General features: G+C 42.4%; 1 protein-coding gene across 1 annotated transcript in view; it reads right to left on the bottom strand.

The window, feature by feature from the left end:
- LOC122810710 (putative adhesion G protein-coupled receptor E4P) overlaps positions 1–20,563 on the bottom strand; it is a 378,388-nt gene that overhangs the window by 296,322 nt on the left and 61,503 nt on the right. The window contains exon 2 of the mRNA XM_044082275.1: positions 1,494–1,658. Within this exon, the coding sequence (XP_043938210.1) occupies positions 1,494–1,658 (165 nt within the window). The remainder of the gene's footprint in view (positions 1–1,493; positions 1,659–20,563) is intronic.

The raw sequence follows: 20,563 nt of genomic DNA, 5'->3' as shown, positions 1-20,563 counted from the left end.
TCGCTATTATAAGTTTGGCATTGTGAATGGAGATCGCAGTACAGTGTGGATCAGGAAATTTACTCTAGTTACTGTAGTCCGATCTTGGATTTGGTATATATCATTTGCAGGGGGTGTTGGAGGCACAGCCCCCCACATGAGGGGTATAGGGGGATTTCCCCCCTGCAGAAACATAAAACAATGAAGATGTTTCCCATGGAACCTTCACCACAACAACCTGAGGGTCTGATGTCACCTTTTCATAGGTGAAGTTATTTTGAATTATTGCGAATGTCGACCTTTGCAGTAGTGAGTTCCAACATTCTGAACAATCGACATGTACAGGTTTGACACAATGATTCAACCATGTGAGTAAAAATTGTTGCGACTTTCAACATTTTGTTAGTAAACCATTGCTAGCCCCACTAATTTGTGCTCTGCGATGCACTAACCATCCATGAATTCTACCCAGAGAGTACAATGAAGCAACAATGCTGAACAGCAAGGATGCCATATTAAGAAAGCTGTCATAAAGCTGCCTGTCCTGAAACCACTTCCATTCTGCAACCATCTAAAATGTCAGGACTCAGTTTAGTGAGTCTCATAATGCTGAAACTGAATGGCTAAACAAACAGACAAATATACTAAGTCCAAAATGGTCATTTCATAGAATATTCCTTTTCTCCAAAGTATGGTGATCTCAAGAGTTAGTATATATAAGTTAGGTAGGTTCAGAGGAGCTTGTCCCCTGCAAAAAGATGTTTTAAGGAAAAGAGCAATGTTCAATATTCACTCTTCTTCTGCATTTTTAGTTTTTTCAGGGTTTTATTTTTTTTGCATTTACAAGTTCAACATTTCAATAGGAAGTTTTTCCATTCTCTGTAAGATAAAGTTATACCTTTTGACTAAGGGACATAAGGTAGCATGATGGTCAAGCTATTTAAACACAAGATGTCCTATGGTCTGTGAACATTTTGGGTATTAATAAATAAAGTGAACATCAATGGCACTATAACAGACCCTACTGGCTACCATAGTTCATCTGAGATTGAGAGGACAAGACATTTTTTCTTTGTTGATCCTTAGCTACCTCTATTCAGTGTAGCTTTGACACCACTGAGATTATGAATAGTGCCCTATTGAATAAGCCTTAAAGACATTTCTAAATCAGCTAGAAACATGCACAAAGATCGTAGTAGTAATGAGACCATTGCCCATGTTTTGATAAATGGATTCAGTGCAGAAGTAGAAAACTGTCACAATACTGTACATAGGATGGAACCCCTATTTATCCAGGAAGAGGATACATGTTAATTCAGAGAAGTTTGTAGTTGCTCCCTTACTGGTTTTGGCAGAATACAACCAAACTAAACTATGCGAATAGAGACAGATTGCAAAATTTTTACTTTTTCTATGATCAATTTACTTCCACATTTCTCTGGTACATTGGAAATCTATATCGGTTACTGACTTTTCACTTTATACAAAAACACTTTTTAACACCATTTACTTACCTTTGTTAGTCCAATTAGAACAGCAAAACTAGTTAAATGATAGCAAGAGCATGTGATGTATGTATTTGTAAAGTTTTCTATTTTACATCCATTTGAAGACCAGAAACTTTCATTGCCTTCAGTGTTCAGGAAGACACAATACCTTGAAAGATTGATATCTTGTGGCTGGAAAGAACATAATTCAGTGTAGATATGTTATAATGTGTGCATATTCATTCAGTAAAAGTTCTATACTATGTTGTACATGACTGATAAAAAACTATGCCATTTAATCGCTTCTGTTAAAGTCATAGAAAAACAATATAATTAATATCTGCCTACAGGTACATATTCAGTACTAATATAATAAGATTTGCTCTTTACATATTATTAAATAAAACAGAGCGCAAACACATATTCATATTTATTTTTGTTTAATTCACTTTGTTCATTAATATATATTATGTCATACTCAAATCTTCAAAGTAAGAAAAGAAAAAAATTTAGTCTCCATTCTTCTCTTATGCCAGGTCCTAAGTCATGACCAGTATCTTCTTGTTCCTTCACTCAATTTTATAAAATATCATATAGAAAAAAAAATCCCATAGATCCACTGGAGATACACATTTCATGAATTAAATGAATAAATAACAAATATAGGCCAACAACATTAAAAATGAGCACTGTAACAGCATTTTTCTGAATATATAATAAAGCCTGTACTATTATTGGCTTTCAGGTTGCAAAGAAAACAGATGCAGAAATTAAGTTATCAGCAGTGAAATTGCAAGCTACCAAGAATGTGTAAATGCAATATATATATTTTGGTGCAAATCATGTCCTATATATATATATATATATATATATATATATATATAAATATATATTTATGTGTATATATATATATATATATATATATATATATATATATATATGTATATATATATATATATATATATATATATATATATATATATACTCAACCTCTTAGTGCAAGAAATCTGGAGAAAACCTGATAAAATGGGGGGAACAAAGGCCAAAAAATAGGGACATATTTTAAATATGGATTTTATAAGTTTAGAAAGTTGCTAGAGTATCACAGTTTGCTTTAACACATATTTTCTAATAGATTTCAAGTCTAAAATACAAATGATTGTCATTATTTAGTGACTTCAATGCTCATATCATCCCAGTGATTTGTTAGAAATCTACAACAGTTATGGGGAACAGACCAAAAATATGAGCCACACATCTAGACAGTTCATGAAAATCTGGACAGTTGAGAGGTATGAGTGCAGTCATGTAACATTAGGGAAAAAAACACTGAGAGCTGCACAACTCCCACTGTCTTTCACCCAGCAGCTTCTGAACTACAGTCAGACCAACACAACACTACACCAAATCAGCTCTGGGGAATTGCTCATGCATTTGCAAATATATCATGCAATACAGGAATGCAACTGTAGAGAAAAACAGACCGGTGAGAAATTGTTTACCCACAACCATTTTCACTACAGTCACAGGAACATACCAGTAAGCCAACTGACCTCTAGAGTGTAACTACTGTTTGAACAAACATATCCTGATTGCCAGTCACACACTACTCTTATATATACTGTTCCAAGTCACAGTGTACTTGGAATCCTGAGGTGTTAATGGACATGTCTCAGTCTGCCCCTACAAACATATACAGCTGATAGACCACCAGCAGCATGCACAGTCAGATAGAAAAGCATCTATGACACTCACATCTGCCCCTCTCCCTACTCAGCCCAACAAACATTTACACACTACACTGCTACACAATCTTGACAATCTGTTAACAATGGCCAGACATACATAACTCACAGCTGTACAGATTTCCACAGAATGTCCAGGGTTTGGGACCATATTTATGGCCTCTTCCTCATAACATTTCTGGGATTCTGCTAAATCACTGGGATGATATCAGGATTGAAGTCAGTAAATAATGATATACCATACCTCTGAACCTCTCAGTGCAAGACATCTGGACAAAGCCTGACATACTTGGGGGACAGAGGCCCAAAAATAGGGACATATTTAAATAATATAATAAAACCGCAAATTGTGAAGACTTAGAATTATAAAAAAATAGAACTTCAATGGACTAAAATGGAAGTTCAATGGACTTTCTGAGGAAGTTCTTTCATCTTAACAAGAACAAAAGTGTAATATCTGTTCAGCGTCAGTGTGCCTCTCTTTTAGTCCATTGAAGTTCTATTTTTTATATTTTAAATAATGGTGTTATAAACTGAAAAAGTTGCTGGAGTGACAGGGTTTGTTTTAACATAAGTTTTCTGAAGGATATGAAGTCTGAAACACAAATGGATGTCATTATTTAGTGACTTCGACCTCAGATTATCTAGTGATTTGCCAAAAACAAAACTTGTCTGAGGAACAGACAAAATGTAAGAGGCAAACCTCTGGACATTCTGGGGAAATCTGTACAGCTGAGAGGTATGTCATATACATATCAGTGTCAGACTTCAAATCACACAGAAAATGCATGTCCAGCCAAACCCTGTTGATATAGCAACATCTAACTGTATAACAGCAATATTTACAATCTGTCCCTAATTCCGGAACTTTGTCCCCCATTTTGTTGGACTTACACATGTCTTGTTCTAAGAGGTATTTCCACCTACCCTCTGTGATGCTGTACCTCCCACACCTCCATAATGTCCTCCTCGCAGGCAAGGAAAAGGGGCAAGGCCCACATGAAGGACTTAATTATAGCACTGTGTTGCCATGCCATTGGTTAATGGAAAGACAACACAGCTGTTCTGGATGCAATTAGCAAGTAGGAGACACCAAATGGTGCACATGCCATCACCTGCTCATGAGCATTAACTACAAAAGGCAAGCTGTTGCCTATGCAAAACAGGTCTTTACCTTTCTAGCAAAGACAGACTGTGACTTCAGAAGCCTACATGTCTGCATTACTCTGAGAAAACTCTGCAGCACTGTAACAGCTATGTCAAACAATTAAGCATGTAATAGAATGCAGAAGGGAGGATGCAATAATGGGAAATAGGAAGTTAAACAATAGGTCTCAACAAGACTTGCTGGACTGACATGTTGATGTCCAGCACCTACAGCCACCCCTGCTGGCTCTGTCTGCAGTGCCATAGATCACAGCTCTGGCCCCTGAGTCACCCCAGCAAAGGTCAGCTCACATATGACTACTGCTTGAGTGTCTATTGTACAATACTGATTGTGACACTGCCAGGCCAGCTGCCTGGGATGTTGTAAATATTCATATGCCACTTGTGAATGCTACTATGATATATATGCTTGTCTTACAAATGTAAGAGACCTATATAGGGTATGTGCATAGTAAACAACTGGCACAGAAATGTGTGTTGAACTGTATGTTATATACTGATCTCATACACTTCAACTCTCCAGACATTTGCAGACTGACCACATGTTTGCCTCATATTTGCATTAATTTTCTCATATAGTTGTGTTTTGTCTGGCAAATCACTGGAAAATCAGTAAAGACTGCATTCATAGCATTATAGGATACATTTGAATGTCAGGCGTCATATCCTTCAGAGTATTCCTGTGAATGCAAAACCTAATTTGTTATCATCTGAGTGTTGTGTTACAGCAATATTTTTAAAGTGTCACTATGTTTGGGCCTTTGCCCCCCCCATTTATGTATGCCTTTGTCCAGATGTCTTGCTCTAACAGGTTGAGAGGTATGACTGAGCTGCAAGAGTGTAAACATTGTGTGCCATGCTGACAAAGAACAGAAAGGTATATCAAGTATTACCTGTGCACATGTATTTAGTAATAGTAGTAGCTGGAAGCCTCAAACATACAGACATGAATTGCACAATGTCAGGTAAATATGCTGTACTTGTTTTACAAATGTGTAATCTTACTTTCAGTGCATCACACAGACATAAATGTCTACAGCTACAGGTTGTTGTATTGCCTTGAAACATACATAATTACTAGTCTGATTATAATTACTAAGTTGAAATTGGAAAAGTGTTTAACTGTGTTGTGATTTATTTATTTATTTATTTATTTATTTCAGTTTGATTACCGGGGAGGTCCACTGGGCGTTGGTAGCCCGTTTTCAGTGGAGGCCCGGGGAGAAAAGCTCCAAAACAAGGAATTATTACAGTTCAAATATTTTGATTACAAAGGTAATATCAATGTACATGCAAAGTCATAGGCACTCTGAAATACAAAAATTATTTCAATAAACATGCAAAATCATAGGCACTCAGAATTACAAATATAAGGTAGTTACATAGGGAATATTAATGAACATGCAAAGTCATAGGCACTCTGAATTACAAAAATAATTACAATGAACACGCAGAGTCATAGGCAGTCTGAATTACAAATATCAGGTAGTTTCAATTTTGTATTGGGAGAAAGGCAGCCCATGATGAGTATGTTTTACTATGTAGGTCACTAAGTGTAATACATTTAGAAGGGAACAGGAAGAAGAACAGGAGGGGGTTAGTCAGGGGCAAATGGGGTAGAAAGTTTAGGATTTGTAGGCAGAAGAATGCAGTTGCAGATTCTGTTATGATAGAGGTAGGAATGAAGCTGAGTTTTGAAGTTATTTAGGTTGGAACATGTCCTAAGTGACAAGGGCAGGGCATTCCATTTTTTAGCAAGTGTAAAGGATAAGAGAAGCTGGCCAGCAGGGTGCTGGGGTTTTTGAACTGTGATCAGGTTGTGTTGAGAAGATCTAAGTAGTCTGAGGGGGGTATAAGGGTGCAGAATATTAGAAAGGGCAGGGCATTTAGAGGGGTGTAGAAGTAGTTTGAAGGCTGTGGTGAGTTGGATGAGGTTAAGTTGATTGGGAAGTTCAAGCCAGTTTAGGGAGTGAAGGGAGGAGCAGTGATGAGAAGAAGATTTGGCGTTAGTGGCAAATCTAGCTACTTTGTTGTAGCATAGCTCTAGTTTGGTGGCAAGAGAGGATGAAAGATTAGTGAGCAGGGGGGCACCATATAGGAGGGTAGGAAGGAGGAAGGTAGAGGCAAGGGTTGCTCTGGAATGAGGGGAGAGGAAATGGTTGTTTCTATAAAGTAGACCTAGTTTTATGTGTGTTTTTTTGATGTTCAGTTGGATATGGGAATTCAATTTTAGTTGATCGTCGATTGTGACGCCAAGAAGTTTGGAGGAGGGTACGATTTCGATAGGGGAGTTATTGAGGCTGGAGATTTGGAATGACTTTTTGTCAAGAGAGGAGGATCTAGAGGGAGAGAAAAGGAGTATCTTAGTTTTATTGGCATTTAGGGAGAGGTGATTAGGTTCATAGGTTCATAGGTTCGTACTAGGCTATCTGCCCTAGGGCATTTATAAGCCTAGCCAGAGTGTGTGTGGCTTTCACCACCCCTTAGGATGAGAATACTATGCCCATTTAGGGTTTAGTTTACTGTGCCTCTGTCTAGTAGTGACACAGAGATGACACCCGGGGTAAACCTACGATCTCCCATCCACTCATCAAGACTTCTCTTGAATAGAGTTAGTGAGGGGCTCTGCCTAACATGGACTGGGATTCTGTTCCAGAGTGTAGGGAGCCTCTGTGTTATGAATCTGTCCCTCCAGCACGTCCTATTTATTTCTGTGTTGAGGTTTAAGTCTCTTGCTCTCGTGGCTCTGATGGATTTGGATTTTTTGAGGTGGAGCATGTCCATTAATTCCGGATTGGACATGGCCTTGTACGTTAGGCACAGGTCACCTCTGAGTAGGCGGTATGCGACTGAATAGAGCTGGAGTTTTTTCAGTCGGGCAGCATATGACATATGTTTAAGACCCTTTATCCACTTGGTGAGGAACTTTTGGGGTCTTTCCAACTGCTGCAGGTGTCGGGTAAGATACATCCCAAATGGGGCATTGTACTCAATCATTGGCCTAATAAGAGATGAGTACAGGGGCACAATGACCTCTCTTGATCTAGATGTGAAACCCTTCATGATAAGGTGGGCAAAGGTCTTCCTAACCACTTTGACAATGTGAGTGTCAAAAGAGAGGTTACTGTCAACCTGGGTCCCTAGGTCCTTGATTACCTCTTCCGTACTTAATGGATTACCACCTATGTGGTAATTTGTGGGTACCTTGTTTTTCCCAAAGGGTATGACTATAAATTTTTTGGCATTAAGCTTAAGGCCATGGCTCTGGCACCAATTATCCGTTTCTATGAGTCCTCTCTGAAGGATGTTTGTGTCCGCTGGAGTATCAATTATGGTGCCCAGTTTGCAGTCATCTGCGAACTTTGTCAGCCACAATCCTCCTATGTTTGCTTGTACCTCGGAAAAATAAATGCCAAACAAGAGGGGTCCCAGGACTGAGCCCTGTGGGACACCGCTTGTGACTGGCTTAGAGTCTGACATAGCTCCAGCAACTCTGACCCTGTGGGTTCTGTCCTTGAGCCAGTTTGCAACCCATCTCGTGACATATGGGTTTACATTTAAGCTGGTGAGTTTGTCTATGATGCCCGAGTGTGGTATTGTGTCAAAGGCTTTTGCAAGGTCAAGGTAGGCTGTGTGAACTGCCTTACCTTCATCAATGGCCTTAGTGACGGTTTCAAAAAAGTCGACCAAGTTCAAAAGGCAGGATCTGCCCTTGACAAAGCCAAATTGGGTAGGATCTAATGTCTGTAGGTCCCCAATGTCTTTGTTTATGAGTTCCATAATGATCCTCTCCATAGCTTTGCAGACCAGGCTCGTCAAGCTTATGGGGCAGTAATTTCCAGGGTCCGTAGACTCACCGCCTTTGTGAAGTGGGACCACTGTTGCCGTACGCCACTCTTTGGGTACGTATCTTGTAGTAAGGCTAAGATTAAACAGCAGCCTTATGTTTGGGTTTAGTTCCTCTTGGAATTCATGTAGCACACAGCCCAGGACACCGTCCGGTCCCATTGATGCTGTGTTTTTAGCTTTAGAGAGGGCGGCTCTCACCTGGGCATCTGAGATGTTAGGGAGGCTACACTCTGCTGGGATAGTTATTTCTCCTTTTGGGAGGGAGGGGGAGGAGAAATTTGCACTGAACCTATCTGCCAGAATGTTGGCAATGTCAGTGGGTTCAGTGTATTTATTGTCATTTTGGACTAACTCTGAGCATATCTGGGAGTTTCCACCCAGGTTTCTAACATAGCTAAAGAAGGCCTTGTGATTGTCTTTTGTGTCTTTTGTGATTTTTCTCTCAAAGTTGGCCTTGGATGATTTTATGAGTGATCGTAGTTTTTTGCTAGTACTGATCAGAGATGCCTTCCCATTTAGGGATTTTGCTCTGTCATGTAGTAGCTTCCTCCTTCTGTTGTAAAGTTTGTTTATGGCTGGGGTCCACCAGACCGGGCGCCTGCCTTTGGGGGATTGGGTCTTGGTTTTATTTGGGATTGCATGATCCATGCATTCTTGAAGGTGCCCGTAGAAGGCATTTGCAAAGAATTCAGCAGTGTGGGTTGTGGTTTCCACTGGCCCAGGGACCTTGAAGGATACCACTGCAGTCTTAAGAAGTGTGAAGTTGGCTTTTGAGAAGTTCTTCACTGTGGTCTTTTGTGCAGGGGGTGGGGGCTGGATGTGGATTTCCAGTGAGATTAATTTATGGTCTGATCTTACCAATGAGAGATATACTTCCGGTGTGGAGCATTTTGCCCCCATGTTTGTGATGATCAGGTCTAGTATATTGTCTCCTCTTGTGGGAATGGTGACTAGTTGTTCCATCGCATTTGAGTTTATGAATTCTAGGAACCTTTGGGCTAGGGTGTTTGGGCTTGAGTAATGTTCCCAGTCTATGTTTGGGTAGTTGAAGTCTCCCAATATGATGGTATTTGGAGAGACATTCATACTCTCCAGTGTCTTCAGGAAGGCTGTGTGAGTTTCCTGAGTTTGAGAGGGTGGTCTGTAGCATGCTACAAATTGTAAGGCAGTTTTGCCTATGGTTAGTTGCACCTGGATGGTCTCTGATGCTCCGTGCGTTACCACTAACCTGGAGGTGTGGGTATCTTTGATGAATATGGATACTCCACCTCCTTTTGTGGTTCGGTCCAAGTTTTGGGGCCGGAAGACATGATATGAGGTAAAACCTGATAGTGCTGGGGTGCTCTCAGGAGCCTTGAACCAGGTTTCAGTCACTGCACAGACATCGATGTTCTCCATACTGAGGAGGGCTTCGAGGGCGTGCATCTTGAGGTTTAGACTTCTGGCATTGAGCAGCATTACCCTTATTTTTTTTCCACTTGTGTTTTCTAGGGAGGTAGGTTTGTCATTTGAGCCTTGCCTAAAAAAGGCACTATGGGGGTGGCAAGAGCCTTGCCCAATATCCGGAAGCCCAGGGGTGACAGGTGCAAGCCATCCCTTGAAGCAGCGTGGCTTGTCGAGCATGTCATCCCAAGCAGACAGACATTGGATCCCCTTTGAATGACACCAGTAATTAAGCCAATTGTTAAAACTGATAATTTTGTCTTTGTACTGTGGCATCATTCTTGGTGAGGGTAAGATGCTGCTCAGGGTCAGGGTCATACCGGCCTGGGCTACATAATCAGAGAGCTCCTCTATGTCTCTTTTCATGTAGTCCAGGGAGGTACGTCTCAGATCGTTCACACCGGCATGTACAATGACTGAGTCATATTTGTACTTGCTGTGGAGTGACCTGAGTGCTTGTGTTATGTGGTGGATTCTAGCTCCCGACAGGCAGCTTACTGTGACCTTATCCTTGTTCAGTCTGGTGAGCGGGACGTCAGTGTGTCTGACTATGGAGTCACCTATTACAAGTGTGTCTGGCATGTTGTTTGGCCTTAAGGGCTGTGACTGTTTAGCACACTTACTTTGTGAACTATGTGTTGCATGTGCTATGTTTTGAGGTGGTGGTTGCTTGGGTGTCTGCTTTGGAGGCCTCTGTTGTTTTGGTAGATTTTTAATCAGCGCCTCCGAGTATGTTTTTGTGTGTTTATGTGTTTGGTTTGCAGTTGTGATAGTTCTATGTGAGACTGGGTTTGTGGTGTGCGTGGTTACCTTCTCCTCCTGCCTGGTCTTGTCAGTACTGAGTTGAGAGAGCTCAGCCTCCAGTTTGGCTATATAGTTGCATCTCTCGCATATATTTGTATTTGTTGGGAGGAGGAGAGTGTTGTCTGTGTACATGAGGCAATTGTAACATTACCTCAAGATTCCCAGATTCACCAGCTGAACAGGAAAGGATGCCAGCAACTGACCCTTCGACATACTAGAATAGTGAAAAAGATTGCTGTGTAACTGAGTCAGAAAGGATCTATAGGGAAATGGGTACTCAAGGGAATTTAGGTGAAAGAAGTACTTTCTTTTGTTTAAGAGTGCTTTACCTGTATAAAAAATGCTTTAGGAGCAAGTGCTGTGCTTTTCAGTTAGAGAATAGGCTGTTTAGATTGCAAGTAGAGCAGTTCTAAGGGAAAAATTGAAGAGTAGACTTTACGGAGCCAGAAATAGTTTAAACTTGATTAACCGGCGCTGCCCGATGCTGCTCTATGAGCAACTTTGCACTAATTCGCGCTAAAACGCGCTAAAGTGTGCAAAAGTGGGCTTTATAGCAGGGGGTTGAAAAGAGCATCTAGTTTTCAGTGGTTGAGAAGGCACTTTGGGTTAGGGCTTGGAGGTCTGTTAGGTTTGGGGTGGAGCAGATTAATGTTGAATCGTCAGCATATTGTACAATAGTTGTGTTGGGGATGGCCTTGTGGAAGTCATTTATGAAGATATTGAATAGTAGTGGGCCGAGTATGGAACCTTGAGGTACTCCAGTAGGGGTAGGAAGAAAAGCAGAGGTTGCTTGGCCCCATTTTACCGCTTGGGATCTGTTAGAAAGGTAGCTGGAAAACCAGGAAAGGGATTCTGAGCCAAGGTTGAGATTTGATAGGTGACTTAGGAGGTGCGTGTGAGAGATGGTATCGAAAGCTTTTGATAAATCTAGAAGGACAGTAGATACTATATTACCAGAATTACAAGCAGAGTTGGCTGAGTGCAAAAAGGAGAGAAGGGCAGTGTTAGTACTGTGTCCTGGGTGGAAGCCGTGTTGGGTCGGAGAGAGAAGTTGGTGTTGGGTGAGGAATGGCAGAAGTTGTAAATGGATACATTTTTCTAGGATTTTGGATATAGGGGAGAGAATGGCAAAAGGGCGGAAATTTGTGACTGTACAGTTTTTGCCACCTTTGTGGAGAGGTAGGATGAAAGCGGTACACCATAGTGTGTGTACGTAGGATTCAAGTAAAGACCTATTGATTAGGATGCTGATGGGAAGAGCAATAGAGTCAGAAGCAATTTTTAGGAAGGCAGATGGGATGTTATCGGGGGCACTGGAGCAGGGCTTTAGTTTATGAAGGAGTTTCTTTATTTGGTCAGTAGATACTGGTTTTAGTTTGAAAGAGTAAGTAAGAGTAAGAGTTGTAAGAACAGTTTGAGGAAGATTGAATAGTGGCAGGAGATAGGTGATTGTTAGGAAATGTTTTAGTCAGTTCAGCAATGGAAGAGGTGAAGAAGGAATTAAATAGTGAGGCTATTTCGAGGTCGGTTTTGCTGGTGTCTGGACAAGGGTTGTTTTTAGTGCCAGGTCTGAGGAGTGAATTGATGGAATTCCAGAATTGTTTGGGGTTTCTAGCATGGTTTTCTTGAAGTTGGATGTAGTAAGATTTTTTGTCTTTAATGATTTGTTTCTTGGTGAGGTTTCTTAATTGCTTGTACTTAAGGAGTGTTTCAGGTTGTTTGAGTTTATGGTAGGTTTTCCAGGTTTTATCTCTTAGGAGCATTCGCTTTTTTGTATCTTTGGTGAGCCAAGGGGAGGTTTTTGCCTTAAGTCTTATAGTTCTTGGTGGGGCTAGAGAGTTAAGGACTGTTAAAAATGTTGAATTGAAATAGTGGACAGCTTCATCTCATGGTAGTAGTCTTAAAGGGTTCCAGTTGATAAGTTTAAGTGAGTCAGAGAAGGAGGTAGGGTTAAAGTTAGAGAGGTTTCGAGTGTGAGTGTAGTGGTGGGAGTGTGGGGGGGGGGAAGTAGCTCGTATGGCATAAGCAGGGAGGTGGTCTCCTAGAGGGTCTGGAGAGGTGTCAGATTTTATGATTTTGTTTGGATGAGATATGAGAATCCAATCAAGTATGGAGCCAGGAGGATTAGCTTTGTTTGGTCTGGTAGTGGAGTTAATGAGTTGGGAGAAATTAAATAGGTTGATGGTTATTCAGGGATTTGGGTTTGAGATTTTACTCCTATCGATGTTTACATCACCTAAAATGAAGGTTTCTAGATTAATATTAGAGGAAGTCCAGGATAGGATGTCTTCTAGAGTATTAGTATTGTTGCCTGGAGGAATATAGAGACAGATGATGCAGATAATTTTATGGCTGTTCATTTTTAGTAGGCCAATTACTAGTTCAGTGTTATTGAACGATGGGATAGGGTTTGGGTAGGGAGTAATGGACAAGAGGTCGGAGTAGATTAGAGCAACACCACCGCCTCTTTTATTAGGTCAGTCACATCGTAGAGAATGGAATCCTGGGGGATTTGTGTCTAAGCCTACACCAAACATCTATATGAGCACCTACATAGCTGTATGGACTCCACAATACCTGACTGGGAAAAATCATCTCCCCCAAGGTAGATTAAACCTCTGTGGTGGACAGCAGCAAGACACAAACTCCAAAATAGGTAGAAATATTAGCTGTAACAGGGCCAAGAAGGAGCAGATGTCAAATTGGAAGCAATCTCACCTTTGTCTGAACAAGCAAATAAGGTCACAGGTGAATTACTCTAAGGCTAATTTTCAGTGCAAATGGGACACATCCATCAAGGCTAATCACAAGGACAGTCACAAGGCCTTCTTCACATATGTCTGCAATCTTAGAGGCAACACCCAAATCTGCTCTGTACTGGTGGTCAATAACACTACATACACATACGCCATAGATATAGCCAACCTGCTGAGACAGGTTAAGTGAAAACCTCACTGTCCTGTCTTCAGTAAAGGAGGACATGCACAGCACCTGCCCCCCTCCCCTCAGCATCAGGGAGCAGGTCTGTAATACCCTCTCAAGGGCAACAAACTGAAGTCTCCATGGGACCTGATAACATCCCTGGCTGCATCCTACATGAACTCAGGCATGAGCTCTCAGCACCATTACACACTGTAGTCAACCAAAGCCTTAGCACCAGTATTATCCCATCTGCACAGAGGACAGTCACTGTCACCCCACTACACAAAGGCAGAGCATCCACTGACCCAGCCAATCATATGCACATCAGCCTAACTAGCCTGATCTGCAAGACCATGGAAGGCATTATCAAGGACCTTATAAACAGGGACATCGGCAACCTCAAATTGCTTGAGCCAACACAGTTTGGTATTGTCAAAGGGAGATCAGGCCTGTTAAACCTGGTTGACTGCTTTGAAGTGGTCAACAAACACATGGACAAGGGGAAGATGATGCACACTGCCTACCTTCACCTAGCCGAAGCTTCTGACAATAATCCCCAGTAAGCCATAATACATAAGCCTATACAGCTAGACATCAACCTGTATGTTACCAGATGGGTAGCTAACTGGATTAATGATGCACAAAAATGTATAAAAATACTGCCTCAACACGGCAGACTATAAAACAGTCACTTTTATTAAAATTTTAATAAAAGTTGCTGTTTTATAATCTGCCATGTTGAGCCTGTATTTTTATACATTTTTTGTGCTTCATTGTTTTATTTTAGCGATCTCAGTTCTTGGGTCATGGATTTTATTACTTTAATTTAACTGGCTAAATTATAGTACCCACTTAGTCAAAGTAGTGGAAGCCACCTCTAGTAGTAGACCCTTAGAGAGTGGTGTAACCCAGTGATCTGTCTGGGGGCCTCTACTGTTTAGGATATACTGTTCTGAGGTGCAAGACAAAACCAGTGGTCTGTGGCTGACCAGGTTTACAGATGACTGCAAGCTGGCCACTGTCTTACATCCTCCTAGCAATGTGAGCATTCTCCAAAAGGCTCTTACCTGAATTAATGACTGGTGCCAGAAGCATTGCCTCAAACTGAATGCCAAGGAATGCAGCATTATCTCTGTTGTGGTAGATGTCATCCACACTAGTTATGACAGTAATAACAATGTGCTAAGCATGCAATCAGGCATGAGGCAACTTGTGCACCAAGGCTGATAGCAACCTGACAGTTTCCCACCATGCTGGTACCATCGTACGGAAGGCTGTCTATATGGCCCACTTCACAAATAAGGGTATGTCATCCAGGAACCAGGAGGCCATAGAATCCCTGTACATATCCCTTATCAGACCCATTACCAAGTACAGTGGCTCATTTGGCATGTACCTTGTGAACCACATGCAGCAGCTGCACAAACCACTGATGTTTCTGACCAGGAAAATCCAGGGTATGCAACACCTATCACATACAGATAGGCTGAAAGCCCTGTTGTTCTACTCAGTGTCATACAGATTGGTCATAGGTGACATGTGTTTGGCTAATAAGGCCATGTCCAAATCAGCCTTGATGGAGTTTATGCATATCCATAAGGCAAACCCCACTCATGCAACCTGCACACAAGACCCTCACCTGGTCTGTGATGTGAATAGTACTTCTTGGCAGGATATTTTTGTGTCTCAAACAATACACTGTCTGTAAAATACACTCCCTCTCCATGTCTACAAAAGATACCCCTGGGATCCTATCTGTGTCCCAGATGGACAGGGGGAATGGATGCAGACTTTGAAGGGACATGGGCAAAAATCTGGGCTAGGCTTATGAGGGCATCTGTGCCAGTAGCCTAGTGTCATCCTATGAACCTATGCACTTAGTACTTTACATGTTTCCTGTATGTATTACCGACTGTACTGCAATGTTGTCATAAATGAAACCCTGTGAGTCTAAACTGTGTAGTTACTGCACTGATAGAGTATTCTGTTGTTCCTTTATTAGTTATTGTCACATATTGTTACACCTTGTCATTGTATCTGGTCTGTATAGCACTAAGTCAGCTCTTAGAGTACTTGCATATGCACCTGGTGACACTGTATAGCTCACTCCAATAGCCTTGGTCTTGGTCATACTTACCATTTTGCTAATAGGCTCATCATGCAGTAGGAGTTGTCTCCCTTTGGTGAGGGTCTTACAGTAGCTGTTGAAGAGATGGATTATGGCAGTTAGAACTACCTTAAAGTCAGGGATGAAGGGCACATAAGTAGCAAAGTTATGCCACACTTTAACAGGAGTGTGCGTGTGTGTGTGTGTGTGTGTGTGTGTGTGTGTGTGTGTGTGTGTGTGTGTGTGTGTGTATGTGTTAACAGAGTGGAGCATGACCTGCACTCGTGCAGCAGTCCAGCAATTTGGAGTGTGTGATTGCCTGGCTTGCTAGAGAGAGGTAACTCTTGTGGGGTATGTATGACACTGGGTAGAGTGTTTGCTTCATAGTTTATAGGTGTAAGATAGATATCTGATGGGCTGGTATGCCCTGATAGGCAACTCCTGTGATGTCCGCAGCTGCTGTATATGCTGTCTGATGTGAATGATGAATGGAGGATTATGCACATTAATGGTTCTAATTGGAGGGAACATGAAACAACAGGATTAGGAGTGCAATGCATGCTGTAATGCCAGTATGGTGAAAGTACCCACATACATACTGTGCTGATAGATGGCAGGGGTATGATGCGGGTGTTAGTGGTGGATAGTGATAGCAAACGTGGATGTGCAGAATCTGTACATAATGGTGCACAATGTAGGACGTTCTGTGATGTGTTTCCCTGTTCATGTCTTTAAGGTGGAATCCCTCGACAGCGCCAACCAGCCTTTTCTGATGTTGAGACCGCAGCAATACTCGATGCCATAAGACTGCATCACACAGTCCTGTTTGGTAGAAGCAGACAGCAGCTGCAAAACTGGACAACCCTGTGGAATGAACTACTGGCAACCATTAACAATCTGGATCAGCATGGGAGAACCTATGAGCAGGTCAGGCACAGGGCCACTGACCTTATCCAGCATGCCCTGAAAAGGGATGCAGCTGTGGCCATGGACCATGCAGCCACAGGTGATGCCAACAGAGGAATTCCTTCCCAACCTTGGGGCAGACACCGCACGCCAAGAAACCATACACACCTATGTCGTGGAGGAGTGTGGCACCCAGACAACAGACAAGGAGTGTCCAGGTAAGGCCCCAGTGGAAATCACTTCAGTACTGTATCATTCATGCTGGCATCCTTTGAGTATCTAGATGCATATGTCAGGTCAAACTCCATTCATGAGTGGGGTTTTGTAATGCACACAAGTGCACATCTATAGTGAATGACAGCAAATTGAGTTGTATCAGAGCTTATACTGTACATGTTCAGAAATCCTTCCTTTTTTCATGTACCAATGCCGCATGTGAGTGTTCTGATAATACCTCTCCCCCACTACTACATAGGTCCATCTGGGTTGGCTGGGGAACAGCAGCCTGAAACTGATGAGTATGGAAATGTCTTGTTCTGGCTCAGCAATACCCAAGGCATGTTAAGGGCATGCATTTTTCCATGTACACAACTGTTACTCTTAGCCATATTGCAATATGTGCATGTTCACTTGTGATGTGGTTAACTGCAATGCATCACAATGGTCATCACAGGAGCTGTAACATTTCTGTAGGTATAGCCACTGTGCTATACAGTAGTACATCGATATTGTGTAAATGGGTGCAGTATATGTCAGGTGAAGGTTCATCACCTACTACCACTTCTCACGTATCGCAGAGGTGTATATTGTTAGCAACATTAACTGGACATAGCTGCACTGCATGTTGTTGAGGACTTGTCCAGGGTGTGTCTGGCATGGTTTGATTGTGTGTAATGCATGTCATCATTCAGAAATTGTGTGGTCTGTATAATGCCTTTGTGCCACCTCCCCTGTATGTGTCTGTGTGCATATGCGTGTGTGTGTCTGTGTGTGTGTGTGTGTGTGTGTGTGTGTGTGTGTGTGTGTGTGTTTGTGTGTGTGTGTGTGCACGTGTGTACCCAATCCCCAGCAGCCACAGATAATGGACAGTTGGAGGGTGGTGGCATAGAACAGGCTAGTGTAGTGACTATGGCAAGTGTGAGTGTAGACACTAGACCACTAGACATAGCCAGAGATCAGGCGAGGTCCCACACAGGCAGATGGACAGGTGTGCTTGAAGGAGGACTGCTGCCCATGAAGCCCCTGTCACAAGTGTCACAGCAGGTGTCACCAGACGTATGTTTTGGTCCATCATAGAGGCACAGGCATGTTCTGAATGCAACACTAGACAGATGCTCAGGGTCATGAATGCAACACTTCCTGCCATGCGTGACGACCTCCACGGCATTGGTGATGCCATATGTTATTATGCTGATGTCGTGGATAGATAGTGGGGTGAGACATTGTCCTTTCTCGACTGTGCAATGTCTGTGCTTGAGCATGTGATGGAAGTAGGTCGTCGGCCACATGGACGTAGGTCAGCAACAATATCAGCTAAGAGTCTATGTGGCTGTGTACATTCACACTCCCATAGTAGCAGTACCAACAGACTACTGAAGGGAAGGTGCTGTCCACACCACAATGGAGCAGGCTATAGGCACATGGTCGTGGCCAGGGATCCACCAGACAGCAGTCACCATCAAGGAGTAGTACTACATCTAGACTTGGGCCTAGTGTGCCAGTAAGACTCCTGGCAGAGCCAGTTCCCTGTGTCCATAGCCGGAGTCGGTGAACTGTACATCCTGCTATGTACGGTCCATGGCTGTCCAACATACCCCTGTGTAGGGCAACCACATGGCTTGACTGTGTGCATAAAAGCACTCACACATCTCTATCACAGGCAGGTCACCACCAGACACACACAGCTCCTCTGCACAGCCCAGTTGAACACCACCCCTCCAGACACACACACACACACACACACACACACACACACACACACACACACACACAATGCCTACCGTATGGCCCAGCCTAGGCCTCTGGCAAATCCACACCACACCCTGTGCATGTGATGATACCTGTGCCACATCCCTGTTATCCATACCATCGATGCAGGGACATACTAATACGGGTCTGATGCACAGGGTGAATATAGTACAGTGTAGTAATGTAATGCTGTGTAAGGTGCTGTCTGCTGGCAAATGTTATGGGTACACATCAAAGTGTATGTGCCTTTTTAACCATGATGCATTATTGCTGTTAGTACTGCTGACTGACTGTAATCCTCACATACTGTATTTTTTTTGTGTTCCAGGTGTCTGTGTGTCTGCAGGCTGTGGGCCTGCTGATGTTACCAACGATGAGTATGGCAGAGTGGAAACACAGTAAGCTTTTAATAGCCAAGGTACAGCTATATATGTACATGTTTACCAGGTGTGTATTCATGCAACTGTGCATTAGAGACAAATGGGCAGACAGTGTGACCTTGCATACATACCCCTGGACACAGTCAGCTAACCTTCATACATGTCACCTCGGTGTTCTGTAGTACCACAGGGTCATACATACAGAGGAGGTTACTTGAGTACTGGCACTAGGTCCCTCACAAGCCTAGCCATTACTTTAACCCCAACAGATTCACCTATCTTGTGGGCACCAGGTATTCTCAGGGCCTTCACATGTCTACATATTGCACACACATATGCAACACACAATGTGTGTGTGACATTATCAAATGTGGAGTGTGGGACACAACTTATAGTAATGTGACAGTTGGCAGGACATAGCATGCCCATGGCAAGTGCAACACACAGGACTTCCTCTGGTTTGCTACTATGACACCTTATTTGTATGACATTACCTTAGCTTACAGTATTTCTCATAATATTAAGGTGCTTCTGATGTTCAGTAACTGCTCTATGCAATCAGTACAGAACTGTATCACGTGTTTCTTGTCCTACAGTTTTGGGAGCTCTTTTCAGTGTTTCAGTTGTTGTCACAGGTTACAAACATGGACTGCAACCTGCAGGGTGGTACAGACATAATTCTCAACTGTACAGATTTCCACAGAATGTCCAGAGTCTTGCCTCATATTTTTGGTCCATTTTCTCATAAGCCAAATCCTTGTGGATTGATGTCAAAAAATAATGACAGACATTATGAGTTGCAGACTTCATACCTTTCAGATTATATGCTAATGCAAAACCTGTTAGTCTATCACCTTTATAAGTTTGTAGGAGCAATATTTGAAAAGTGTCCCTATTATGTGGCCTTTGTCACACCATTATTTATGGCTTTGTAAACATTTCTTGCTCTAAGAGCTTGGGAGGTATGGTTATAGATGGTGGCCATACCTCTGACCTCTGCATATGTCTGCAGATTGTCCTGCTGTCTGACACATAATTTCTTTCCATCTGTCATAAACCTGTGGTTTTCTGGCCAATGTTTTGGAAAAGCATGACAGACTGACATTGCAGATTAATGATGGATATTGTCATGTAACAACACATACATGCATGACTTGTTCTGCTATTTCCCATGTGTGTCACAGCAATATGTGAAGTGTGTGCTTAATGTTTGCTGTTTGCCCCAGGTTCCCATATGGCTTTCCCCATATGTTTTTCTGTGAGTGGTTGAGAGGTATGCTAGTGGCCATAACACAGGTAGACTGTTGTAAGGTGATGTACGTACACACACACACACACACACACACACACACACACACACACACACACACATGCACACACACATTCATGACCTGTCCTTCTGATAGCCAAACCTCTACTTACCCATTTTTACAAATGATACTGCTAGATACATAACAGAAAGACCACAGAGGTAATGTAGTGTTGCAGTGTCTTCCACTGCTATTCAAGTGGGTGGCATTTGCAGGGGCTGTTAGGATTGCCAATGGTGGGTTCAGAGGCCCTTAACATGGCAAAGCCACCTGAAACGCACACACACTGCTGCAGTGGGGACATGCACTGAAACACACATGCACACAGAGTTAACACTTCTCATGTCAGATGACCCACCTATCTATTTATATCCAATACAAAGTGATATGTCTACTGCATGCACCACAGCGCCTTTGTGTTAGACGCTGTTTAACTGTGCTTGTAAGGTGGATGATATCTGTAGGGGCTGCAACTAGGTTGCCTATAAGGGAGTTA

This window comes from Protopterus annectens, chromosome 9.part0, assembly GCF_019279795.1.
Source record: "Protopterus annectens isolate FY-2018-M chromosome 9.part0, PAN1.0, whole genome shotgun sequence".
NCBI classification, from domain to species: Eukaryota; Metazoa; Chordata; order Ceratodontiformes; family Protopteridae; genus Protopterus; species Protopterus annectens.
This window is presented reverse-complemented; position numbering and strand designations above follow the sequence as displayed.